Source organism: Tupaia chinensis, unplaced genomic scaffold, assembly GCF_000334495.1.
Source record: "Tupaia chinensis unplaced genomic scaffold, TupChi_1.0 Scaffold000217_1, whole genome shotgun sequence".
Taxonomy (NCBI): domain Eukaryota; kingdom Metazoa; phylum Chordata; class Mammalia; order Scandentia; family Tupaiidae; genus Tupaia; species Tupaia belangeri.
This window is the reverse complement of record NW_006159692.1, coordinates 6,007,101-6,032,750: the sequence shown is the minus strand read 5'-3', so window position 1 is coordinate 6,032,750 and position 25,650 is coordinate 6,007,101. Positions and strand designations below refer to the sequence as shown.

General features: G+C 41.1%; 1 protein-coding gene across 2 annotated transcripts in view; it reads right to left on the bottom strand.

The window, feature by feature from the left end:
• The window catches only part of PLCE1 (phospholipase C epsilon 1), a 318,188-nt gene that overhangs the window by 119,282 nt on the left and 173,256 nt on the right, over positions 1-25,650 (bottom strand). For both annotated transcript variants that reach the window (XM_006147651.3, XM_014587535.2), the window contains exon 4: positions 24,986-25,302. In XM_006147651.3, coding sequence (XP_006147713.1) covers positions 24,986-25,302 — 317 coding nt within the window. The remainder of the gene's footprint in view (positions 1-24,985; positions 25,303-25,650) is intronic.

The following is a 25,650-nucleotide window of genomic DNA, read 5'->3' as shown; positions in this document are numbered from 1 at the left end:
TTGTGTCCCACTTCCCAGAGGGTCTCTACAAGTTACCTGACTCCCAAGTTACTTAGGATTCTTCTGCACAGGAGATCTGTCTATTCTTCCCCAGTTATTGATCCAATTGTATCTGTAAATATATTAATATTTGTTTTATGTGTTGACCTACAATGTAATACTCTTTTACTTTGTTGTTCAAACTGCTCCAGCTTTAGCCACTGAGAGCTCATGTGATTGGCTCTCATCTCTCTGGTCTTTTCTTTTTTTAATTTGCCACAGAGTGTATGTACTCACAGAGAGAAAACAACCTCAGAGGTGTGTGTGGCCATGCCCCAATACCTTCTCCTCCATTCTCCTCTTGGAATTTTGGGCATGCATGCACACGTGCCTGGCATGGTGCTACTTGGCCCAGGACTCAACCATGTAGTTGCCATGTGGGACCCAGCTGTCTTAACCACCATGCCACTGGCTGCTCCCCTTCCTGTGTTTCTTTGACATACCTATCACTGTGTCTTTTAACTCTTCCTTACTGTCTGGCACTGCTAGATGTTCCATGCTTATTCCGTATATTTTTGCTTCTATCCTCAAATCAGCCATTTCTCCAAGGAGCCATGGTTCCTTTTATTGGAGAATGGTATTAGAAACCAAGATCTGGGCACTAGGTGTGCTTATTGCTACCTAAGTGTCAGCTGTCTGTATCCCCTTGCAGGTGACGATATGAGGAAGTACATGCATGGATACTAACCTGCATGTATCTATAAATATCTCTACATGTAACCATCTTAATAATACATTAAACATTGATCATTCCGATGTCAAGGAGATGATTTTTGGCTTGTTTCTTACTTTTTTAATAGCTTGTTAATTTCTAACATGACAAAAGTAAATGTCAAACTTGAAAAAAGTTGAGATTAATACTTTGTCAGTTTTCTTACCCCCTCCTCCATAGTGGGGCATATCAACAGCCAGTCTTCAAGCCTCACTGTCCCCCAAAATGTTTTTCCCTGGGGACACTGCCTGGTTAGGCCTATACTCATTTCTCCCGCAGCACGTCAAACTCCGTCTTGCTGACTCCTCTCTAGCCGACTTCCGTCACACTGGGTCATTTTTCTTTACAGAACTGACTCACACTTGATGATTTACATCTTGGTCATTTATCTGTTTCTGTGAAAAGTTTGAAAACTGAGCCAAAACAAACTCCAGAATGAATCTAAGGCAAAATCCCTTGCTGTTTTAGACTTCTAATAATTCACTTTGCCAAGCTGCAGGGGAAAACGAAACTTTTAGCTCATGTGGGAAACAAGTTTTACATGGCACTGAGTCTGATCATTATCATCATAAGCCGCAGTGGTTCTGACTCGGGTACAGCACTTCCCAATTTACGACGCACTCCTGCTTACGCTGTTTGCTTCTATTTCCATTTCCCCAACAGTCCTGAGATAGTAGTAAGGCAGGACAGCTGTCACACTTACAAGCGAAGAAACTGAGGTTTGCAATAACGGCAAGAGGGGATGAGGAGACAGAACAACCAGAACTCTCAACTGCTATCGTTGGGAGTGCCAAATGATACGACCACTTTGCAAAATAGCTTACTACTTATCCAAGAGAAAAGAAGCCTATATTCACCCATTTGAGAATGTTTTTTGTGTTTAATTCATAACTGTAAAAAAACCCTAAAATGAACTCAAATGTTGTTCAATTAGTAAATGGATAAACTGTGGTGGACCCATACAGTGAAATCCTACTCAAAACAGCTTATTGATGGAAGCAATGACACTGATGTAATTTCCAATACATCATTGCTAAATATAAAAAGCCAGACTAAAAGCCCACCTCCTTTAAGACGCCATTTGTATGATGCTCTGGAAAAGGCAAAAAGATAAAGAAAGAAATCAGATCAGTAATCCCCAGAATTTTGAAGTAGGGGAAGTACTGGTTACAAAGGGGCAAAGGGAACTTTGGGAATAAAGAAAACATCTTCTGTCTTGATGGTGGTCATTACACATCCATAAGCATTTGTCAGCAACTCAGAATGTATGCCAAAAAAGAGTCAGTCTGACTGTATGGAAACTGAACTTCGACTTAAAATAAAGAAGACAATAATTGAAAAGAAAAGTGGAAAGTTTTAAAGAAGCTAAGTTATCTACTAAGCAACTTGTTCATAGTCACCAAATAGAACCAAGAATTGTACCTGTATTTTCTATTTTCGAGTCTAGAATTCTTCTACTGAGAATGGACGCATGTCAAGGAGAGCAATTATTTTCTTTCTCCCCTGCTCATACCAATCATCTCAGCTAGAGTCAAAACCCTAAGTGCTGACCCCTCTGTTTCTGTGCACACTTGAAAGTAGAGCTCTCATGTTCCTTACCCAGAATATACATTCATACTCAAGGACTTAGGGCACAAAAGCCAATCTATGAAAAATAGGACTAGGTCTTTTTTTTTTTAGAAATTTTTTTGCTATAGGGTATGTGTGCTCACCAGAGAGACAGAAAGAGACCGAGAGAGAGAACATGAGAAATCACGCTATCCTTGGGAACCAGCAGTTAGCATAATGGCTATGTCTCTGGACTCCCATGTAGTCAACCGTGGTTCATGTCCTGGACCCAGTGGCTTAAAACTCACGCCGGGCACGTGTGCGTGTATGCCCAAGATCCCGAGAGGAGAATGGAGGAGAAGGGATTGCGGCCTGACCATCCACCTGGGGGGTGACTTCTCGCTTTCTGTCTCTATGTCTCTCTCTGTCTGTCTGGCGAGCGCATGCGCCCTACAGTGAAAATTTCTCCAAAAAAAAAAAAAAAGAAAGAAAGAAAGAAATCACACTATCCCCGCCCCCCAGGGGGATGACCACACAGCAATCCCTTCTCCTCCATTCTTCTCTTAAGATTTTGGGCATGCACGCACATGTGCCTGGTGTGAGTTTCAAGCCACCAGGTCTGAGACTCAAACTGCCGTGAGCCACGTGAGAATCTAGTGCCTTAATCACTACACAATCTGCTGGCCCAGGATTATGTCTTAATGTCATGCTACATTGTCAGAAAAGATTGTAATAGAGATTTATTCAATGAAGATATATAAATATAAGAGCATGAAAAGATACCCAACATCATTAGCCATTTGGAGAAATAAATCAAAATCACAATGAGATCCCACTTCACATCTGCTAGGATGGCTATAATAGAAAAGACAGAGAATAGCAAGGGCTGATAAGGATGGAAAGAAATTAGAACCTCATCCAGTGCTAGGATTGTGAAATGGTGCAGCACTCTTGAACACAGTTTAACAGTTCCTCAAAAATGTTAAACATTGAGTTAGCATCTGACCTGCAATTCTACTCAATATATGCCCAAGAGAAATTATAACATGTTCACATGAAAATCTTAAACCAAATGTTCATAACAGCATTATAACTAATAGCCAAGAAGCACAGACAACTCAGATGTCATCAACTGATGAACAGAAAAATGTTGTATAAACACAGTGTAATACTATTTGGCCATAAAAAGAATGGAGGTATTTGTTTATGCTACAACATTGATGAACTCTAAAAACATTATACTAAGTTGAAGCCAGACACAAAGGGTCACATATTATATGATTTTTTTTTAAATGTGAAATGTCCAGAATAGGCAAATCTACAGGGACAGAAATTAGATAAGTATTTTTCCAGGCCTGGAGTTGAGAAGGAATGGTGAGCGATTACTAATAGGCATAAGGTTTCTTTTTTTTGGGTGGGGGGGATGAACATATTCTAAAATTAATTGTGGTGACCATTACAACCACTGAACTGTGCATTTCAATGTGTGTATTTGATATGTGAATTACTTCTCAACAAAGTTGTGGAAATTGAACAGAAGACAATAACAAAAAGCAAACATCTAATAGACAAAAGAATGTAAAGTTCTCTGCTAAAAAAAGTTCTATAATTTTTTCTCTATTAAAAAAAATGAGTGTTACTAGAAATAGACAGCAGGCAGAGAGAGTACTGGGGGCAAGAGTATTAGGAGTTCCTAGCTGGGGATTCCCACCTAATAATGCCTGAGTGGTGCCCTTTCCCTCTAAAACTCTCACATGATGGGTGGCTACAGACCCCCACTGCCCACTCTGAGGGGTCCCCCTCACTCTTGGCTGAGGGTGCAGCAGCTTTTGTTCTTGGGGAACCACCCAGCCACAACAACCAGGCTGAGGATAGTTCAGACAAGAAGTCAGTATCTAAAGGGATGGAAAAGGAGAACATTTCATTCTACAATACACAGGATGTGCCAATAGCTGTAACCCCCAGGCCACAGAATGCAAGCCCAGTGCCCAAGAGTGTAGCAAGGAGGTAGTGCACATGTGATACTTTGGGAATGAGTATCACTGACGATTCAGCCTACACATTAAGTGTCAAAGATCACAGGGGCAATAGACATGTAGTGATCACAACAACCTTATCTAGGAAAAAGTATTACCCACATTTGACAGATGGGCAAAGGAAAACTTAAAAGGATTAGTAACTTGCTGTGGTTCATGTAAACAATGCAGCTCAGATTCAAACTGGAGGCCAGACTCTAGAGCCCAAGTTTTAGGAGGCATTGGAGACCTCTGGTCTAATTCTTTGTCTTATGGGACAAAGAGTGCTGCTGAGAGGGATAGAGAACGTCATCATGACACAGCTGGCTAGAAACAGAACCAAGATTCCAGATGGATGATCCTGTTAAATATTTCCTTGGCCCTTCTGAGATTCAGAGTACAGATATGGAAGAAATTGCCCGAAGTCAGGGCCTCAGATCCATTGTTGAGAGTTATCTAACTGAAATCCTAAAGTTACCCCAAGCAGATGGTATGAATCATTTTCTTGAGAATTTCTAAGAAAGAAAATGTCAAAATCAGAAAGTTGTACAACTAATAATATGCTTTGATTTTTTTATTCCTAGTCTCCAGCCCCCCCAATAGTCACTGGCTGAGGTCACGTCATGTCATTTCTCTTTTTAAAAATAAGCAAATAAATAAAAGTCTTCAATTCTCGGGCTAATATCCCTAGACCCAAACTTCTGTTCCCATCTCATCTTCCATTGTGTCCCTTTTCATAGGAACATCTTTCTTGATTAGGAGGAGGACTGGGATCTTCAAATATTTGGGCACTTAGTCCCTGAATCATAAACTCTTGGAACTAGAAGAGCCGTCATATGTGAATGTGAACCAGCTATCACCCTCTCCCCCTAAGTCAGTGATTCTCAACATGGGAGGAAGGTAATGGCAATCTTGGCCAGGAAAGGGGCGGGGTAGGTAGAGAAGAACATATAGTGTTTTAAAAATGTATAGTAGGCATTAAAAATGCTTTTGTGGATGCTAGTAACTATATATTTAAAATTTAGATCCAATCTCTACCTTCTGTGAATCCAGACACAGATGGTAGAACTGATCCTAATATCAGTCCTGTACCGCTCTCTACCACCTGTAGTCATTCAAAGAGCCCACACAAGTAGGGTGAACTGCTCAACTTGGTGATCCCTGTTCTTCCAAACTTCTTGATAGCTTCTAAACGATGATCTTAAAATGTGATAGTACTGGAAGCAAAGAGCTTTTTTTTTTTTTTTTTTTTTTTTTTTTTTTTTTTTTTTTTTTTTTCTAAAAGTGAGGCAGAATTACTGGTTTTGTAAAGTTGTTACTTCGTCATTAGTTATTGATTGGGCCCTTGACTCTAGGTTATTCACCTCGGTAAATACATTCCCCCAAATTTTCACTTTTTATACTTGCAATTTCTCTATATTTGAGGGGACTGCAAAAATTTCATGGAAAAATAGAATTAAAGTACAAGTTTATTTTGCTCCAACAAAACTTTTGAAATCCCTGCATGAGCCAGCCAACAAAACTTTTGAAATCCTTGCATGAGTAGCCTAGTGGGTAAGGGAGCTGGGTCCTACATGGCTGACTGCATGTTTGAATCTAGAGCCCAGCATCTAGAAAATCATGCTGGGTTCATATGCATGCATACGCACAATCCTGACAGAATGGAGAAATGGAGAAGGAATTGTGGTGGGACCATGCCCCATTAGATTATGCTTTCTCTCTCTCTCTCCCCCTCTTTGTCTCTCTCTGACGAGTGCATGCATCCTCTGGTAATTAGAAAAAAAGAAACAAAGAGAGAAAGAAAAATAAATCCATACATAGTTTTCTGATAATGCACATTGCTGTGAACTTTTTGAAGATCACCATATTAAGTGACTGTTATCAGCCCCATTTTACAGATGAGGAGACTGCAGAATTGAATAGTTAGGAAACTTGCCTGGGGTCACACAGACAGTGAATGGTGGAACTGGGATTTGGGCTCACATTTCAGAGTCAGCACTCTGGAGGGCTGTCCTTTTGTGCACCATGGGAACTGTGTTCTCTGGGATTGTGCAGTCTTTGTCACTTCCTGCAAAATGCAGCAGAGTTATTGGGTTGACAGGTGTGACAAAGGACTTGGAGGGGTCCATGGAGGAGAAAACAGGACATGTGCATTGAGAAGACAGCCCTTGAATGTGACTAAAATGCCTGGACACTGCTTGGTCAGTGATAAGGCATACTAAAATATTAAAAGCAAAGGGCTGGGCCAGCAGGAGGCATAGTGGTTAAGGGTGCTGGACTCCTACATGGCCAACCAAGGATTGAGTCCCAGATCTGGAGACTTACTTTCTCATTTTCCAGTTCTCTCTCTCACTCTGTGCCTCTCTGGTCAAATTAAAATAAGTAAATAAGTAAGTAAGTAAATAAATAAATAGTCAAATAAAATAATTCTTTAAAAATAATAAAAAAGAAAGCAAAGGGCTATCCTTAGTATTGCCACAGGGAAAAGAATGACGGTAAAAATCAAATGAATAAATGTAACTGCTTGTTAACTGTTCTTCATAATTCCCCCAGAGAAGTATGGCAAAACTATTAGCCAGAGTAGGACATTTGGTTCTGTGTGGACTTTTTCTTTTCTTTTTTTTTGAGCAGAATATCCAACTTGTTCATCAGCACAGATATCACAAAGGTACTGTATTTGATTATCTAATAGATATTTTGCCTTGCTTGGAGGAAAACCAGTACGTTCTTGTGGCTGGCTTGAAGTTCCACTTGAATATCATTCCACTTTAAAACGGTGTGAAGTAAACACTTCTATGACCGTTACAAGATGCTAATAAAGAAATCACACCATAAAGTACAATAAAAATCGTGCTTTAAAAAAAAAAGACAGTTTCATACCTCGCTCTGTGGATTCAGCCTATTGCATATGTTGGTTGGTGATCCATCGGCCCAGCCCAGGAGCCCAAGCAGGGAAGCCCGCCTCATGTTTACACAACAGTGGAGAGAATTAGTTTTAACTTACTTGCAGAAGTGGATTTCAGAGGAAGGGATTTGACAAGGTTGTTAAACCCAGTGGAGGCAGAAGAGGAAAGTGAGGCCGATTATGTCTCTGAGCACTGTCATTGTGAAATTCGTTTTGGCCCCCAGAGTATAAATACACTTCAGTATTTTTGTTAAGATTGCCAGAAAATCAGCAAGTGCTCACTTTCTTTTGCCAACAAAAGCATGACTCTCTGTGCAAAAATTTTCTGCGCATTTATAAACAAGAACATTTAGAAAATCCCCTCTTGCTGAGAGATATGACAACAGATATCTTCAACTGTGCTGTAAAATAAAGCAGATACTAAGAACACCATTGGGTTCATCATGTACAGGAAAACTTTTCATGTGTCTTCTGCCACAAGTAGATATGTCTTCCTATCCCCCACAAAATACCTTCCCTGTGCGATTCCAGGCTGGTCTGATGAGCGGCCATCCAGATTTTCACCTGTTTGCCGTCAGCCTTCTCAAAAAAGCATTTCATTTCCACACTGCCTCACGACTGCATCCTGGTTTTCCATCTGTGTACACTATTGTGATGGCCATCTCCAAGTGACCTGTGACCTTCTACCCAAATCACAGGCACTTTTCTCCCTCACAGAATCTTCCAATTGAAAAATGACCAATGGATGGCCTTCGTTAGGAGTTGGCCAGCTTTTTCTGTAAAGGGCCAGATGATAAGTATTTTAGGCTCTCTGAGTGGTTTGATCTTTGTTGCAACACCTCAGCTCTGACATTGTAGTGCAAAAGCAGAAATAAACGACACATCAATGAAGGATGGATGGTGAAGTTTCATATAATTTTCACTTATCACAAAATAGCATTCTTGGGACCGGCATAAGGCATAGTGTTTACGTTGCTAAACTCCCACATGGCCCACTGCGATTCGAGTCCTGGACCTGGTGGCTTCAAAATCATGCTGGGTGTGTGTGTGTGTGTGCCCAAGATTCCGAGAGGAGACTGGAGAAGGGACTACAGCTGGCCATCCCCCATGGGGGGTGATTTCTCACTTTCCTTGTCAGTGTCTGTATCTCATTCTCTCCAGCAAGTACATGAGCCCTAAGGCAAAACAAAACAAAAACAAAACAAAAACCTCTAAAAAAATTTGCATTCTTCTTTGATTTGAAAAACTCATTAAGAAATGTAAAAACAATTCTTAGCTCACAGGGTATACTACAAAAGCTGGTGGAGTGGATTTGGTTCCATTTAAGTCAACCTCCTGATCCGAACCAGGAGTTTCTTCCCAACTTTGTAGTCAAGTTCTGTCCAAAATTTCTCCAATTATAAAAAGCTCGCTACCTCAGGAGGCAGCCTGTTTTCAGGCCAATAATGAAATGACTGGACCTAGTTCACTGCCTGCTAAAGTCAGAAACTGTAACCTCAACCTCATTGCCATGGCAATCCTCAAATACGGAAATGTATCTCTCCAGATCACTATAAACATATCTCATCTAGGCAAACAGCCCAAGTGTCCTTAACTGTTGTACAACAGTTTTTTTTTTTTTTGGGAGGGGGGTCCTCTGTGCTCTGGTCTATAGATATGACACTTCAGGTGTTCCTACTTTAGGGAAGAGGAGAGGATGTTCTGACTTTCTGCCATCTGTCTGCTATTCCGAACCCTGTCAGCATACTGTTAAACTTCCTTGGTGGGGATAAGGTGGTACTCATCTTTTAAATTCTTCCCTGTTGGTTTTTTATCACCCACACTGCCTGATTCTCCCGTGATGCCCACATTCTCCTTCTCACTGGATCTGATTATCCACAAGAGAGGGTGTTACCAAAGCTTGACCCCAAAAGCCTGTGAGCTCTCTCACACATGACGTCTTAAAAAGCAGATTCATTCTCATGACTCACCTGTTCCTCAGTATGGACCATTCTAGAAATGCATCTGCACCCCACTTAGTCTAGGAGCTCCAGGGTCCTGTCTCTCACTTCTGAGAGGGCACCCACTTAAAGCTCTCACTTTACTCTCACTCTAGGACCTGCAGGTTCCAAAACAGGCATTTCCTCACAGGATGATGACCACGATGATGATAATAACAGTGGTATCAAGGAAACCAGAAATTCATGTTTGCTGATCACCTATTATGGGCCAGGAACTACCTTGAGCTAAGGATCCATGATCTTACTAACCTCTAAGGAAACTACTTAGCCCTTTCTTAAAGTTGGGGGCATAGGCTCAGAGAGGTAAAGTAATTTGGCCAGATGTACTGCTGAGAAGTAACAAGGTGAGGATTTGAACCCTGTATGTCTGAATCAAAAGAAATGTTCTTGACCACCTTGGATGGTCTTTGTAACTGCCCAAATGATGTCACAGTACCCCACTTATTCCGAACACCTGCATGGGAAGTATGAATCCATCTTGATCCTCCCCTCTCCTTCAGCCTGCCCACCTACCTGGTCACTGAACTTCTGGGATCTGTCTTCTGAACAGCTATGAGTGGCTCTTCCCCTTACTCCTCACTGCCATCCTGAACCAGGCCCCTTGCCATCTCCTGCAGTTCATTGCAGCTTCTCCTGCTGGGTCTCCCTGGACCCAGGATCCCTCTCAATCCAACATGCATGATCCCCCCAGAATATGTTTGACCTAATGAGATCTCTCACTTAAATGCCTCCCTGACTGTTTATCTCTTTCCCATCCATTCATTTGACCTACCTTGGAACTGTCCAGCCTAACTGACCTGAAATCCTCCTTAGGGGTTGGGGAGCAGAAGGAGGCTGGGATAGATGTTAACTATTGAGTCATTTAAATATTTCCCATGTATCTCTTTTACTTCTTAGTTTTGTTTCTTATCTTTGTCTTCAGTAGTTTTAGGAGTAATGTGTTCTGCAAAATTGGAGAGAGATCAGGACACTAATGTTCCAGGTTAAATACATTTAAGAAATGCTGGTGAGTTAAGAAAATGTCTTTTTTGCTGGACTCTGGAGCCTTCGATATGCCAATATGCATTGGGAATATCAATGCATGAGGTACAAAGGTGTTTCTGAAATCTATTGGCCGTAAGTCTCTTTTTTTTTTTTTTTTTCTTTTTCCTCCTGAGCATATTGGCATATCAGGGGTCTACCTAACAAGCTTTAGAAGAAGCTACATTAAGAGTGTCTATCAAAAATGCTATGAAGGATAGTCAGATGGTGGTATAGTGGTAGAAAGCAACCCTCTCTGCAAGGCTGACCTACATGGAAAGATTCCAGATTTGCATCTGAACACAATGGGCAAATGCACACCCATGATCTGGAGTTGGCTGGGGCTAGGAGTGGAACCCAGGACATGGAGGCAGAACAGAGTGGAATCTGAGGGCCACACTCTGAGTGGTGTAGGATTAAATGAGATAATGCATGAGAAGAGCTCTACATATGCCAAAGGGTTGGTATAAACCTGTACATTAGTTGATGAATGGTTTAAATTAAGTATACTTAAGAAATGTTCCCCCAGGGTTGGCAAGGTAGTGTAGTGGGTAAGGGTCTGGACTCCTAAACTGGCCAATCATGGTTTGAGTCCCAGACCTGGTGGCTTGCTTTCTCACTTTTTCTTTCTCTCTCTCTTCGGGTAAGCACGTATACTCTATAACAAAGTTTAAAAGTAATACTAATAAATAAAATAAAAATAAATAATTATTTTTAAAAAGCTCCCCTAAACTGACTATTGGTTTCTACAACTAAAAATTAAGAAAACAGGGCCAGCCCCATGTTTTGTGGTTAAGAGAGCCAGATCCCAAAAACATGCTGAATGCATATGCGTGTGTGCCCAAAATGCCAGCAGGATGAAGGAATGGAAGAGAAGGAATTGTGATGTGATCATGCCTCATTGGGGGTGCTTTCTCTCTCTTTTTTACCCCACTTCCCTGTCTCTCTGGTGAGTGTATGTGACCTGTGGCAATTAAAAAAATTAGAAAATATTACACTGAAACTCTGACTACATAGGTTTTAATTTTTTCTACTTCTAAGGAATATTTGTTACTTTTACATACTGGGTCGTCAGAAAAGTCATGATGTATTTTTGCATAGAAAAACATTGAAAAATACGTCATGATTTTTCTGACAAGCCAGTAGTTGATAACACGCCCCCCCCAAAAAATTGCCACAAATACAAAATTTTACTTTTCAACAAAGAGGATATTTTATAAATTAGAAAATGACTCATAACAAGGTAACACAACTTTAACATGAATTAAGGTATTCAAGGGAAGGAAAGTTGTATCTTTAAGGAGACTGGGCATTGCGGTGGTTATGGGAACTTAGGAAAGGGGTAAGACAGAGAGAGAACAGAAGAGGGGTGGTGCCTGGAAATGTCAACAAGCTTCTTGGCTGCATTTCTGTCCAGGGCCTGTCCTGCATGTTTTCTACCCTAGTGATTTACACGTAATTTTAGTGTCTGCGTAACTTTTAAAGTATGAAGTGTGATGAAAAGAAAACTTGTATTCACGTGACACTGATGTAAACTGAATCACAGGATTTAAGATCTCACCTTCTAAGTCTCTGTGGCCAGACCCTTGTGCCAAGCAGTGGGTTCTCAAACCCTGTTGTCCACAGCCTCTGTTCTGCTTTGAATCCTGTCCCCTTTTCTCCTCCTTCTCTGGCTCTTGAGGGATTTGTAGCCAACCTGGTTTGGAAGGCCAAGGCATTAAGGGCCAGATCCACCTCCTCCCCTACTATGGAGTTTCCAACACGAGTTCTGTAACAGGTACCAGTGCTTCCCGTACTCGGTACCCAAGTATTTCTGTGACATATGGCCTTCTGGGAGTGTCCCCATATGTATTGTCATCATAAAAATGCAACAAAACCTTCCTTATTCTTATCTGCCCAGCCTGTGGCTTATGTGTTAGACCAGGGTACTGTGTTCCACAGAAGGCATATGCACAACTCACAGAAATTCAATCTCCAATGGCAGTGTGTAGAGGTGAGGGCTTTAAGAGGTGAGTAGGTCATAGAGGAATTGCCCTCAGGAATGAATGATCATGGGAGTTAGTTATTACGGGATGGAGTTAATCATAAAAGGAAGGAGTTAGGCTCTTGCTCCCCCCTTCTCTCTCTCTCTTTCTTTCTTGCCATGTGATGCCTTCTGTCATGTAAGCATGCAGCGAGAAGGCCCTTGCCAGAGGCAGCCTCTAGAGCTGGGATTTTCCAGCCTCCAGAACCATAACCAAACAAAAAAATGTCTTTTCTTTACAAATGACCTAGTCTGTGGTGTTTTGTTATAGCAGCAGAAAATGGACTGAGACACACACTTTTTTGGCTCTCAGTTTCTTATTTGTAAAATAAAGTCATTATTCTCACCTCTCAGGACTGTTTTTTAAAAATAATTATTTACTGATTATTATTATTTTTCAATCTTGATCAGAGAGAAAGAGAGAGAGAGTAAGCCACCAGGTCTAGGACTTGAACTGCAGTCAGCCATGTTGGACCCCAGGGCCCTTAACCACCACGCCACTTGCTGGCCCACCTCTCAGGATTATATAAAAACTAGGTGTCATTAGGTATATGAAGAGTTTTCTACAGCATTAAGAGCAGTTGCATCATCAGTTTCTCCATCATTATCATCATATATAATACATGGATGAAAAATGAGATATCTGCAAGTAACTGTCAAATTAACCAATGTTTTTCTTTCCTTGTGATGGATAGTTTGCTTTGCATATTGACCAGTTTTAGAGTGTCTCAAACTATACCTAGAGGTTGAATGAAAAAAAGTCGTCGAGTGATTTTATAATTAAGGAGATTTATATCTAGCTTAAAAGCACTTGCAAAGAGGGAATTAAGAGTTTAAAGTCAAGGTGATGAGCAGTCTCTAGGGACGTGCCACACAGTTTTCTATTAATTCCTATTTGATTTGATATTATTACCAACAACTTTAATAAATATACGTGAAATGTATTTATCAAAACTGAGTATGAACAAAATCTGGAAGGGTAGCAATTTCGATGCACAGCTAAATTAAGTTTCAGAATTATTTGATAGGCTTGAACGCCCCCAAATTAAAATGTAGTAGACTTACTTATAAAATATTATACTTGTGTGAAAAAACAACAACAAACAAAACAACATACACACAGAGGATTAGCTTGATGCTATTTATATGCATGCTAAAAGTCTAGGGGTTTAGTTGACTATCAGCTGGGCTAATAATTAGGTAGAGTTGACAGAAAAAAGTATTCAATCTAGCAGACATTATGAGCAGAAAAATGACCCAACTACAGGAAAAGAGTCTCAATGTTCAGAACAGATTAGGAAGCCTCATTTTTACACATTAAAAAATGTTGTAAGAATTGAAGATACTTTCAGGCTCAAGAGAACTAAACCTAAGGAAGACATAATGTCTGTTATTACTGTGGGGATCAACGGTGGAGTTTACAAAGAGGAAGATTTCTTTGGTTTAAGAAATAATTTTAGAACAAATGCAAAGGGAGCCCCATTATGATCATGGGCTTATAAAATGAAGTCTATCTTTGAAAGTGTTATTTCTTTTTCTTTTTCTTTTCTTTTTTTTTTTTTTAATCAAAAGGCAGTTAAGAAGCTGCAAGGGAGGGATTTCTACATTTGGTGAAGGATGTGAGTACATGACATGACCTCTGAAACCTCATCAATGCTAGAAGTTTGTAACTCTGCCTGGAAAAAGTCTTCCAGACCTCCAAGGCTCTGAAGTCTTTGGCCATCCTCAAGGGGGATATACTTCTCTTCAATTCTCACGATATGCACAATCTTCGTCTTTCATTTGGCATGAATCACACTTAGTTACCCTTTATTGAGAACCTATCCTGCACTTGGTAGTTTTATATACATTGTCTAATATATCCAAATAACTACAGGAAGGTGATAAAGTTATCCCATTCTATAGATAAAGATAAACCTGAAATCAGTCTCCATCACTTACTTGCCCAAGGTCCCACAGTAAGTGACAGATCCTGGGCTCAACTTCAGACTTACCAGTAGAATTACTCTTTCTCTTTAACCCATGGCAGTTCTCAAGCTATGGGCTCTTATACAACAGTTAATGCTGAGCATTGCTTCCTCCCTCCATGTGTATGTTTATTCAATATGCTATGTCTTATATTTCTCAAAAGTCTATGTCTTGATTTTCTTTGTATTTCTAACAGTACCTATTTTAATAAATAATTACTACCAATTAGCATTATACATTAATTAAACACTCATTTACTGGGCATCTAATGTATAGCTGGTACTGTGCAAGGAACAAGAGATAGAATAATCTCTTGTTAAGGGCTAAGGGAGCCAGATCTCAAATGGCTGTCCATGGTTCTCCTCTTGGCCACAGAGACTTTAAAAAACACACTGGGCATGTGTGCTTGGGTGTCCCAAATCCTCACAGGATGGAGACATGAAAGAGAAGAGATTATGGCATGATCATGTCCCCGGCAGGGGTGCCTTCTCCCTCTCCCTATCTCTTTCTTAAGAGTGCTTGTACTCTCTGGCAATTCAAAAAGAGAGCAATGAACGAGTCAGAAAAGTTTCTAGTCCAAAGATATAGACACAAAAATAAAAAAATCAAAGACTTTCCTTACTTAAAGTTTATTTATTTATTCCTTCTGCAAAGGAAAGACACACAGAGAGAGATCAAGAGACAGAGAGAGAGAGAGAGAAATGAGAAACAGGCATTCCCAACAGGGCCTTCATATCATGACCAACCCCAAGCCTCAGCCTGTCTAGATTGCAGGCACAGGCACAAGCACATGGCTGGCACACTCAGGGGGTCCCAGAAGCTGGCTCAGGACCTTTCCAATGTGGGTCTGGGCGCATTACCAGTGCACCACCACCTGGCCCCCTTGGCTTTCCTGACCTTTCAGCTAAGATAGTACCGAAATGGGACAGTAGCCAAGGCCTGTCCCGGGAAAGAGGAAACAGCAACTGCAGAGACTGTATGGAGAGAACCAGGTTGGCAAGTTCAGGAACAGGATAAAGGTCTGTGGCTGGGACAAGCCAGAGAGTGGGCGGTCTAGTGTTGAGTTGGAGAAGCAGTCAGGGTCTTGCCATTTTGGATTTTATTTCTAATGTGAAGTGAAGCCAGTGGGGGCATTTCAGCAGGGGTTGACCTTTATGTTTATAAAAACCACCACCCTGGCTGCTGGATGGAGGGCTGATGGTAGGGAATGCAGCATGAGGAGTGTTGGCCATGAGAGCCGTGGTGGTGGTGGCTAGCTCCAAGGAGAGATACAGAGAGAGCAAAAGTGAGAAATCACCCTCTCCCCCAGAGGGATGGCCACTCTGCAATCCCTTCTCCTCCTGGGATACTGGGCACACATGCCCAGAGTGATTTTCAAGCCACCAGGTCCAGGACTCAAACCGTAGTTACCCATGTGGGAGTCCAGCACCTTAAACCTTAACCACCATGTCACTGGCTTGCTCCAGGACTTGGTTTTAAAACCTTAAATACTCAAACTTTCATTACTATGATAACCTATTTTAATTATCTTAGTTCCCCGCCCCTGCCCCCGTGGGGTAATTTCCCGCTATCTTTCTGGCAAGTGCATGCACCCTATAGCAAAAATCTCTCTGGTGGACACACATGCTCTAACAGCAAACTAAAACAAACAAAAACTAAGCTCTCCACTATAGCATGATAACCAAAGATGAGAAAATAAAAATACAGAAGAAAGGAGGGAGGAAGGAAAGGAGGGAAGGAGGGCAAGAGACAGGGAGGGAAAGAAAAGAAAAAAAAAAAGGAAAGGGAAGGAAAGCAAGCCACACATTTACTTAAATTTACTTTGGATAGTTCTCAACCCTTTGCACTAATGGAAAACTCCAAGGATAGAAATTATTTTCCTATTTGCTTTTGAATATGGCTCTCTTTTCAGTTTGAGCACTGGTCCGAGTGATGCCCTGAAGCACCATCAGTGGAATCAGAATCATCTAATGGAGCAGACCTAGCGGCTTAAAAATTACAGAAGACACAAGCATATGTACCCAAAATCCCAAGAGGGAACTGAAGGAGAAGAGATTGTGACATAGCCTTGCCCCCTGGGGAGTGATTTCTCACTTTCCCTTTCTCTCTCTCCCTCTCTCTCTGGCAAAAGCACACACTCTATAGCAAAATTTAAAGTTTGTACAGCAGCCCTGAACAGATAATTTGTTTGACTGTATGCTTTTATAAGACAGGAGAAAACCTTTCTTAACATGTTTGAATATACAAATTCCAAGCCAATATTTTTTCCCCGAACATTTCAAGGGAAGAAACATACAAGGAGTCTTCCAAAAGTTTATTGAAAATATATTATAAAAAAACTATGCATGGTTTTCAAAAATATTTTGCATCAAAATAAACTTGTATTTTAATTCCATCCTTCCATGAATTTTGGAAGTCCCTCTATATTTAGATATGACATTGCTCTTGTTCCAGACCATTACCTTATGCTATGCTTTCTGCTTACTTTGCTAGAATGGTCTTTCCTTAACTAGACCAGATAGACTTGCACTTGTTGGAATCTGCCAACGTGATAATCATCACGTTGTGAACTCTAGAAGGGATTCTGGCTGAAAGGACTCACCTCCGGCAGCTCTCTGAGGATAGTTTAGTTACTCTTGCTATTCTTTCCCAGGGTGTTAAGTGAGAGCTTGGCATTCTTTATGGAAAGGGTGGCCTCTAAACTCTTGAACTGACATTTGGTGAACCCCACCAGATGGAAGGAACAAGCCACAACTGAGAGTCATGTTGGGCTGCCCACATTTGTGAGACTTGAAGATGGCTGATAAAGGCTCAAGTTGACCACATGGAAGTGGTGGGGGGTGGGAGGGGGACAAAGAGACAGCAGAAGCCGTGCAGGGGTGGTTGGGGTTAGTTTCATCATGAGCCTCAATTTATATTTCATGACCTGCCCTTGGATCAGCTGGTCTGAAAGAGGAGCTCAAAACGATGGTTTTGTTAAGAACCACTCAACAAGCAAGAACTGCCCTTTCAGAGCATAGGAAAATGTGAACCTACTAGTGGCCTCTTAAAACCAAAAATCACTCCCTAGCCAGAGATATCAACATCTATCACACAAAAGAGTGCTGGCAGTGGTTGTGGGCAGTGACAGGTCACTCTGGTGACAGATCCCAAAGGCCCGATGCACATGGATGCAGAGGATGAGTAATTCCAGCCCAGTAATCATCAAGGGGTGAGCAGAGCAGAGGCTGTGTTTAGGAAGCACAAAGTTTGACGACTAATGACTTGGAACTGTGATCCCAGAATCCTTCATCCTCATCCATGTTCCACCATGGTGCTTATTGAGAAAAGCGGACAGGAGTGAACAGAGTAGGATGAACTTAGTCTCTGTCTCTCATCACTTCTCAGCTGCATGTGCTAAAGTATGCAATTTCTTTGGGAAAATTACCCAGAATGTTTCTTTGTATTTTCTAGAAAATATAAATGGCTTGGAAGTTTATTCAAAGATCAATAAATAAAGTAAGATCAAAAGGAATGTGGGCTAGGGCTAGCTCTGTAGTCGACTCTCTGCACTAATAGATGACTCCGAAGATGGGAATCATTTTCCTATTTGCCTTTTTTTTTTTTTGAGAGGTTTTTGCTATAGGACGCATGTGCTCCCCAGAAAGAGACAGAGAGACAGAAAGCAAGAAATCACCCTTCAGGAAGGATGGCCACACCACAATCCCTTCTCCTCCATTCTCCTCTTGGGATCATGGGCACTCACGCATACGTGCCCCGTGTGAGTTTAAGCCACCAGGTCCAGGACTCAAACCGCGGTTGGCTACATGGGAGTCCAGCGACATAGCCATTATGCCATCTGCTGGTCCCTCCTATTTGCTTTTGACTATGGCTTTCTTCTTGAGTACTGGTGTGAGTGATGTCCTCAAGCACTAATTCACAACCATTGGTGGCATCAGAATCATCTCATGGAGCTTTTTATTCTGTTAAATTTTTGCTACAGGGACAGAAAGACAGAGGGAGAGAGGAAAAGTGAGAAATTACCCCCTGGGGAGATTTCTGGTTACGGGAACCAGATCCCATACGGCTGATGGAAGTTTGCATGCTGGCCCCAGCAGCTTGACAGCTGTGGCAGGCACACATGCATGCACACTCAAAGTCCTTCCTGGCTAGAGAAATGGAGGAGAAGGGATTGTGGCATGACCACACTGCTTTCTCTCTCTGGGGGGTGCTTTCTCCCCCTCTGCCTGTCTCTCTGTCTCTCTCTGGAAAGTGCATGTGTTTGCTGACAATTAAAAAAGAAATGGGCTGGAGACAGGAGCTGAGTCGAAGAAGAAAAAGGGGAGAGAGAAGAACAACATGATTTTAGACTGTAAAAGCAAGAGACTTCATGGGTGGGCAGAAAATGAGTTTGCTCAACCAAAAAGGAGAGACCAGAACACTGGCTTCTTAGAATTTTAGATCAAGAATGTGACTAGAGAGAGGTGTCCAGATTAAGAGGATTCAAGAAGATCTGTTAAATAAAAAGCAATGCAGGACCATGCCTACCCCAATATAGAGCTTGACCATCACCTGCTTGAGAACCGAACTCTTGTATATGTTTATTTTCAAAGACAAAGAGAAATTGCCTTACGTAGCTTTTCTAGTAGCACCACAGTCTTGCAGGGCAGGAGGAAGAATGGGGAGAAACATTGTTTCCAAACCACAATCTAGACCAATTTCAAATAAATTATCTCCTGGCCTTCCTTAATGTAAGCTAAAACTTTCAGTTATTTCATGGTCATCCTTTGAAGTGCATTTTAACCATACTTTCCTAAGAACAAATATGTATCATGCAACATTGCCAAAAGTCATCAGGAATTTTCTTCTCTTTCTCCACACTGCAGTGCAGTTATTGTGCCAAAAGTTGTTAGCATATGGGAAACTCCTAGCTCATGATCGTGATCAGCTGGCAACGGAGTGCAAACTGGCTCCCTAAACATGAGTCTTGCTTGCGACAAAAAGTGTTGTCTGGAATATCCTTCCTACTCAGTTATCTTTCCTCTCCGTTATTTTCATCCCTTGAAGCCCAGCCCTAGGCTTTCGAGCTCAGCAGAAGAGCTCTGATCACCCACCTAGCCACCGCAGCCTTCACTGTCTGTGCCCCACACACTGAGTAAACTTTCTGCCTTTTTTGGTAGTTACATGTGTCTGTGCCTGTCTAGTAGCTCCTGGAAGCTGCAGACTGGTACTTACTGTCCTTAGTGCTCTGCTTCTAGGAAGTGCTGAATAAATGCGAACTGAATGATTAACTACATGAATAAATGTGTTCCTTTCTCCCGAGTGACTAGCACTTCTGTAATGGGTCTGATATTCTCTTTCTTGGCTTTGAGATTCTAAAATGTGGCCCAGCCATGGGGTGTAGGTAATAGGGCACTGCTGTGATACTGGAGCCACTGTAAGGAACCCAGGTTCAGATCTTGGGTTGACCTGAACCTACTAGGAGCACTCTTGATCCTGGATGACTAGAAGGGTAAGAGCAGAATCATGGCATGGTGAGACTCTATTAAGGGTATCTCACTCTCAATAAATAAATGTTTATTTATCTAATACATAAAATTAAATGACATGTTTCATATATATTATGTTATATATTATGTGTATGTATGTATATGTGTGTGTGTATATATATATATATGTCGACTCTGCACTAATAGATGACTCCAAAGATGGGAATCATTTTCCTATTTGCTTTTTTTTGGAGAGGTTTTTGCTATAGGGTGCGTGTGCTCACCAGAAAGGGACAGAGAAACAGAAAGCGAGAAATCACCCTTCAGGAAGGATGGCCACATATACATATACACACACACACACACACACACACACACACACATATACACACACACACACACACATATATATATATACATATACATATATATGTATCTGTGCCTGTCTAGTAGCTTCTGGAAGCTGCAGACTGGTATTTACTGTCCTTAGTGCCCTGCTTCTAGGAAGTGCTGAATAAATGTGAACTGAACGATTAACTACATGAATAAATGTGTTGTATGTATGTATACACATATACAGACACTTATAATATATAACTCTCTCTCTCTACATATATATATGTATATCTTGCCCCTTCTTCCTTCCACTGAGGAAAACCCACTTATTTCATATATCCAACATTATTAGAACCAATGTATGGGCTAATAATCTTGTCAATTTTCATCATATATTGCTAATTTATTATTTTTAAAAATATACATTTGACCCACCAATGGAAAAGAGATGACTGAAGTATAGCAGAGGTCACGGTATGTCTTGAGGGACTGAATGCAGGAATGGGGCAGTGATGGGAGAAGCCTAGATAGAAGGAAACTGGATAAAAATGCAAGCAGGAAGAGAAGGAGGATAGGTAACGGGAGATGTAGGCATGAAGTAGAAAGAGAGGGAAAAAGAGGAAAGGAGACCAAAAACTAATCAGACTTGAAATCAGCAATTCTGGTTTTACTACAAACTTGAACTTGAAGATTTAACAAGCAAAGAGGAAATTGGATAAGAAGAGACAGATTTTGAAGACAGAGAGATCTAGATTCTGATATCCACTTGGGTACAGCATGACCTTGGTCAAATGACTTGACTTTTCTGAGCTCACCACCTTCTTTTTTTTTTTTTTTTGGAGAGATTTTTGCTATAGGGCGCGTGCGCTCGCCAGACAGACAGAGAGAGACATAGAGACAGAAAGCGAGAAATCACCCCCCAGGGGGGATGGTCACGCCGCAATCCCTTCTCCTCCATTCTCCTCTCGGGATCTTGGGCACGCACGCACACACGCCCGGCGTGAGTTTTAAGACACCGGGTCCAGGACGCGAATCGCGGTCGGCTACGTGGGAGTCCAGCGACATAGCCATTACGCTAACTGCTGGTTCCCTTCTTTTTTTTTTTTTAACTTTAATTTTGAGGTAATTTTAGACTTACAGAAAAGTTATAGAAGTAGTACAGAGAGTTCCTGCATACCCTTTCAGGTTCCTCTAATGCTAACATGTTCTGTAATCATAGCTCAATGATCAGTCAGGAAATGGTAACATTGATACAATAATACTAACCAAAAAAAAAAAAAGCCATATTAGACTTTCCCCATTTCTTCCATTAATATCATTTTTTCTAGTCCAGATCCATAGGATCTCACACTTCATTTAGTTGTCATGTCTCCTAGTTTCTTCTAATCAGGACAGTTTCTCAGTTTTTATCATTCAAGACCTTGACTCTTTTGAAGACCACACTGCCCCTCACTTTCAGATTACTGGATGTTTTTTCATTATTAGATTCAGGGTATGCTTTGCCATAGAAATGATGTCATGTCTTTCTCAGTGCATTATGTCAGGAGGTACACCTTGATGTGTCTTCTTACAGGCCATGTTAACCCCTATCACTTCACTAAGACTGTCTCCTGAGTTTCTCCTCTGTTCTACTTTTCCCTTTGTATTTAATAAACATCTTGTTGAGCGATGCTTAGAAACTGCAAATAGCCTCTTTATCATCACACCTGCTTTTACCCAAACATTTTCAAGTCCATCAGTGGTTCTTGCCTGCAACAATTATTACTGTATATTTTTTTAAAGGATTTTTTTTTTTTTTTTTTTTTGCCAAGGGAGTGATGGGCTGAAGACAGAGAGGGAAAGTAAAAAAATCATTCCCCAGGGTGGATGGCCATGCAGCAATCCCTTCCCTTCCATTCTCCTCTCTGGATCTGTGGAATGCATTCACACATGCTGGTGTGATTTTCAAGCCACTGGGTCCAGGATTCAAACCGTGGTCAGTCATGTGGGAGTCCAGTACCTTAACCACCATGCCACCTGCTGGCTCCTTAATGTACTAGTCTAATGGTGGTTTTCTGTTTCCCTCATTCCTTCCACATTTATTAATTGGAATTATTTTATAAGTAAGAGCTGTTCCTCTTCCTGTCCCATACATTGATTAGTAAAATATACTAATAAATTCATTTATTTGTATTATTGAATATAAACAAATACTATTAGTTTATATAAGTATGAACTCAAAATGTTTATTTTACTCTATGGATCATGATCCAACACTATCATTTTTTTTAAGAATTATTTTATTTAACTTTATTTATTTATTTTAATTTGACCAGAGAAGGACAGAGAAAGAGAGAGAGAGAGAGGAAGCAAGCTGCCAGGTCTGGGACTCAAACCATAGTCAACCATGTGGGAATCCCATGCCCTTAACCACAATGCCACCTGTCAGCCCCTATCATTTGTTAATATTGTTATCAAGCTTCAATTTCTTTATCTGTAAAATGGAAATAATGGCAACTATCATGAGGATTAAATGAGATTTAAACATGTGAAAATGTCCAGCTCAGAGAACCTACTATTAGGTCACTGGGAAAATCGTGGTGCATTTTTGCATAGAAAAACAGAAACATACATCATGTCATGACTTTCTTGAAAACCTAACAGATAAATGAAAGCTCCTTTCTTTCCAACAGGTAAAGCCATGATCACTTGAAGTCAAGGCCATTCTAAATAGGTGGAGATCTGAATTTAATTCTCTTTTAATGCATTGCGGCTTTCTACCTTAAGGTATCTAAGAACTAGAATATAGCTATCTCAGTGCTGCCTAATGGAGATAATTTGACATCTGCTCGTAATGATTACATGAAGCTGATTTTTAACCCATAATTTGTATGGAAATAGATGCTTGAGAATACTTGAAAACAGACTGTTCTCTTAAGTAGTTTAAGTATTTTCCCAGAAATCTTGTTTACATTTTGAAGTTGCTTAGCTAAACTATTTTCAGAGATAGTCCAAAACATGCCTCAACTCAGCTATGGGTCATATCACTAAATCGGAGTTAGTGAAATCACTGGTTCATCTTGGACTCCCAGGCTGATGGCAATGATGGAAGAAATCCAAGTTTAACTTAAAATTAGATTTTAATACTTTTAGCAATTCACTTTTAAGTTCAAGGTAGAACTAAAAATAAAAAGAAAAAAGAAAAAAAGAAAGACAAGACTAGAGTCCAAAGGATGTAAGAGTGAGCAGGCATGGAAGCTTAGGGTACTAAGGATATGAGAGTGGGTAGATCTAGAGGTTTAAAATGATTCACGAATACAGTAAAATCCACTAATAAAATCACTCAATTTACGGGAACTTTCATTTTCCACCCTATTTCTATTGGTAAGGAAAATCAAGAACATTGGGAGATTTATTTTAGAAAACAACTTTAGGACAGTGTGGGTTGTAAGCTTTCACGTGGACTGCTAGATGCTGTGTCTAACCAGTTTGAGGAGAGGCCAGGAATCTGCAGTTTTAGCACACACCACCATGAGCCCAATGCTTGAGTGTTCAAAGCCCAGGCTCTGAAGCTTGACTATGTGTGTGTGTGTGTGTGTTCGCATCTCACAATTAGTACCTACCACCTGTGTAACCTTGGGAAATGACTTTGTCTCCTCATACCCATTGGTAAGATGGGGCTAGTCATAATATCCAAGTGGTAAGGTTGTTGTGAGAAGCAAGTAAATGGACTACATAAATGGCTAACGTGACAGCCCTGGATGGATGAGAACTATTTCTATGATAATGGATCTCTCTTTGAGGAGGAGTGCTCAGAGCACATCCGGACACAGAAATCCTTGAGCCGGCCTCTAACGTTTCTGCATTCACGGGGCCTTGTCGTGGTTACTGATGTTTACAATCAGGATCTTGATTGGCAAGCTATGGAGTGCATTAAGTGGCTGCTATAGTTAGAAAGTGTTGAAGTAACAAAGGCTGATTGATCTTCTATATGATGTGTGTGTGTGTGTGTGTGTGTGTGTGTATGACCCAGAAAGGGAGTATTTTCTTAGTATTTAAGTAGACTTGACTCAATGATTAAAATAAGAAATAACTGTTATTTGTGGAGTTCAATCAATAAATACACAGATTTGAATGTTGTGATAATATTCAAAGCAAAAGAAATTAAGTCTAAAACAAGTAAGATGTAGTCTAGAAAAAAGTCTGGGTGTAGGAATACACTACGGAGAGAAAGTGCCCCTTACGCCCAAGGGTATAGCTTGCCCAGACCCTGGCAATGCATGAAGACCCACTTCTCCTTCCGGTCCCTCCTCCTTGCCCCATGGCTTCAGGGACTTCAGCCATTGTCTCATTACTTCCCATCGAGCCCAGCAAGCCCAGTGAACCCAGAGATGGTTCCATCCCAGTGCTCCTGAAATCTGGTCACATCTGTCCCCTTCAGAGGTAGCTTCTGGTTTGGTCTCAGAAGCTCTGGAGTGACTTCCAGGGGCTAAGGTTCTTCAGGGGATGAAGACAGAGGAGTAGGGTGGCTCACTGTCCTTCAGCAATCTGTTCCTCCTTGCTCCTGACCTGTGTGTGGGCTTTTAAGTTTCTGTAGAGGGGGTCTGATCATGGAAGAGAGGGTGGCAGGACCCAGGTGGCCAGGGATCATGCTGTCAAAACTCACATTTGAGACTTCTAGTCTTAAAACTGAAGGGAATTGAAGACTGAACATCTGGTTGTCCAAATGGAGGCCTGGTGGATTTGGTAAAGATGTAGAATGGAAATTAGATCATTAGCTTGCAGGGCAAGCTGCGGGGCAGTGAGAGGGAGTGTAACAATGTGACTGTCTATCTCACTGCCTGGAAAGAAAAAAGCCATCACAGAAGAGGTAAATGAGATATCAGTAACACACACACCTAAAAGGACAACTATGTTTAAAAATCATTTGCTGGTGAATTAAATACAAAAAAATCCCAAAGTGGCTTCTTACCTCATTGAATCTCATCACAAGATCTTCAAGTGCATTGTGCTCTCCATTCTGGGAGGTAAGAACTGAGGCCGAGATGGATGCTTTGAGGCTGGGCAGAGATCTCTGGCATTCTGGAGTGCCCAAGTCCCGGGTTAAGAAACAAAGGTAGTCAACCGGTAAGACCCTCCGGTAAATGTTCTGCTCCTGCTCTGTCAGGATGCTGGCCACTTCCTCTGGGAACTGAATGAGGGGCTGCAGATCAATGAGCTCCTTGCTGATCCCAGCTGAACTTGAAGGGAGGGCGTTGGAACTGGCCATAGAGGTGCCTGGCTGACGTTCTGAGATAAAGCAGAAGTCATAGTTAGATCAAGGCTGGGGTTCTCTATGACAGATATTTATAGTACTTGAGGACCATTAAAAATATCATAGGTTTCTTTTTTTATGATATTAATTTTTATTTCTTTTTTTAAATTTATTCATTTTCTACATTAATTCACTATACACCATCACAACACACAAATGAATTTTCCATCCAAAATACACTGTGCATTGGCTCAATCAAGCACATCAACATACATGTTCTCAGCAAATAATTTTCCAATTCTTATGTCCTGCATACCTTGCCTTTTGTTTTGCCATCCTTGATTCCCCATCCCCCACCCTCTGCTATGTCCCATCCTCCTCCC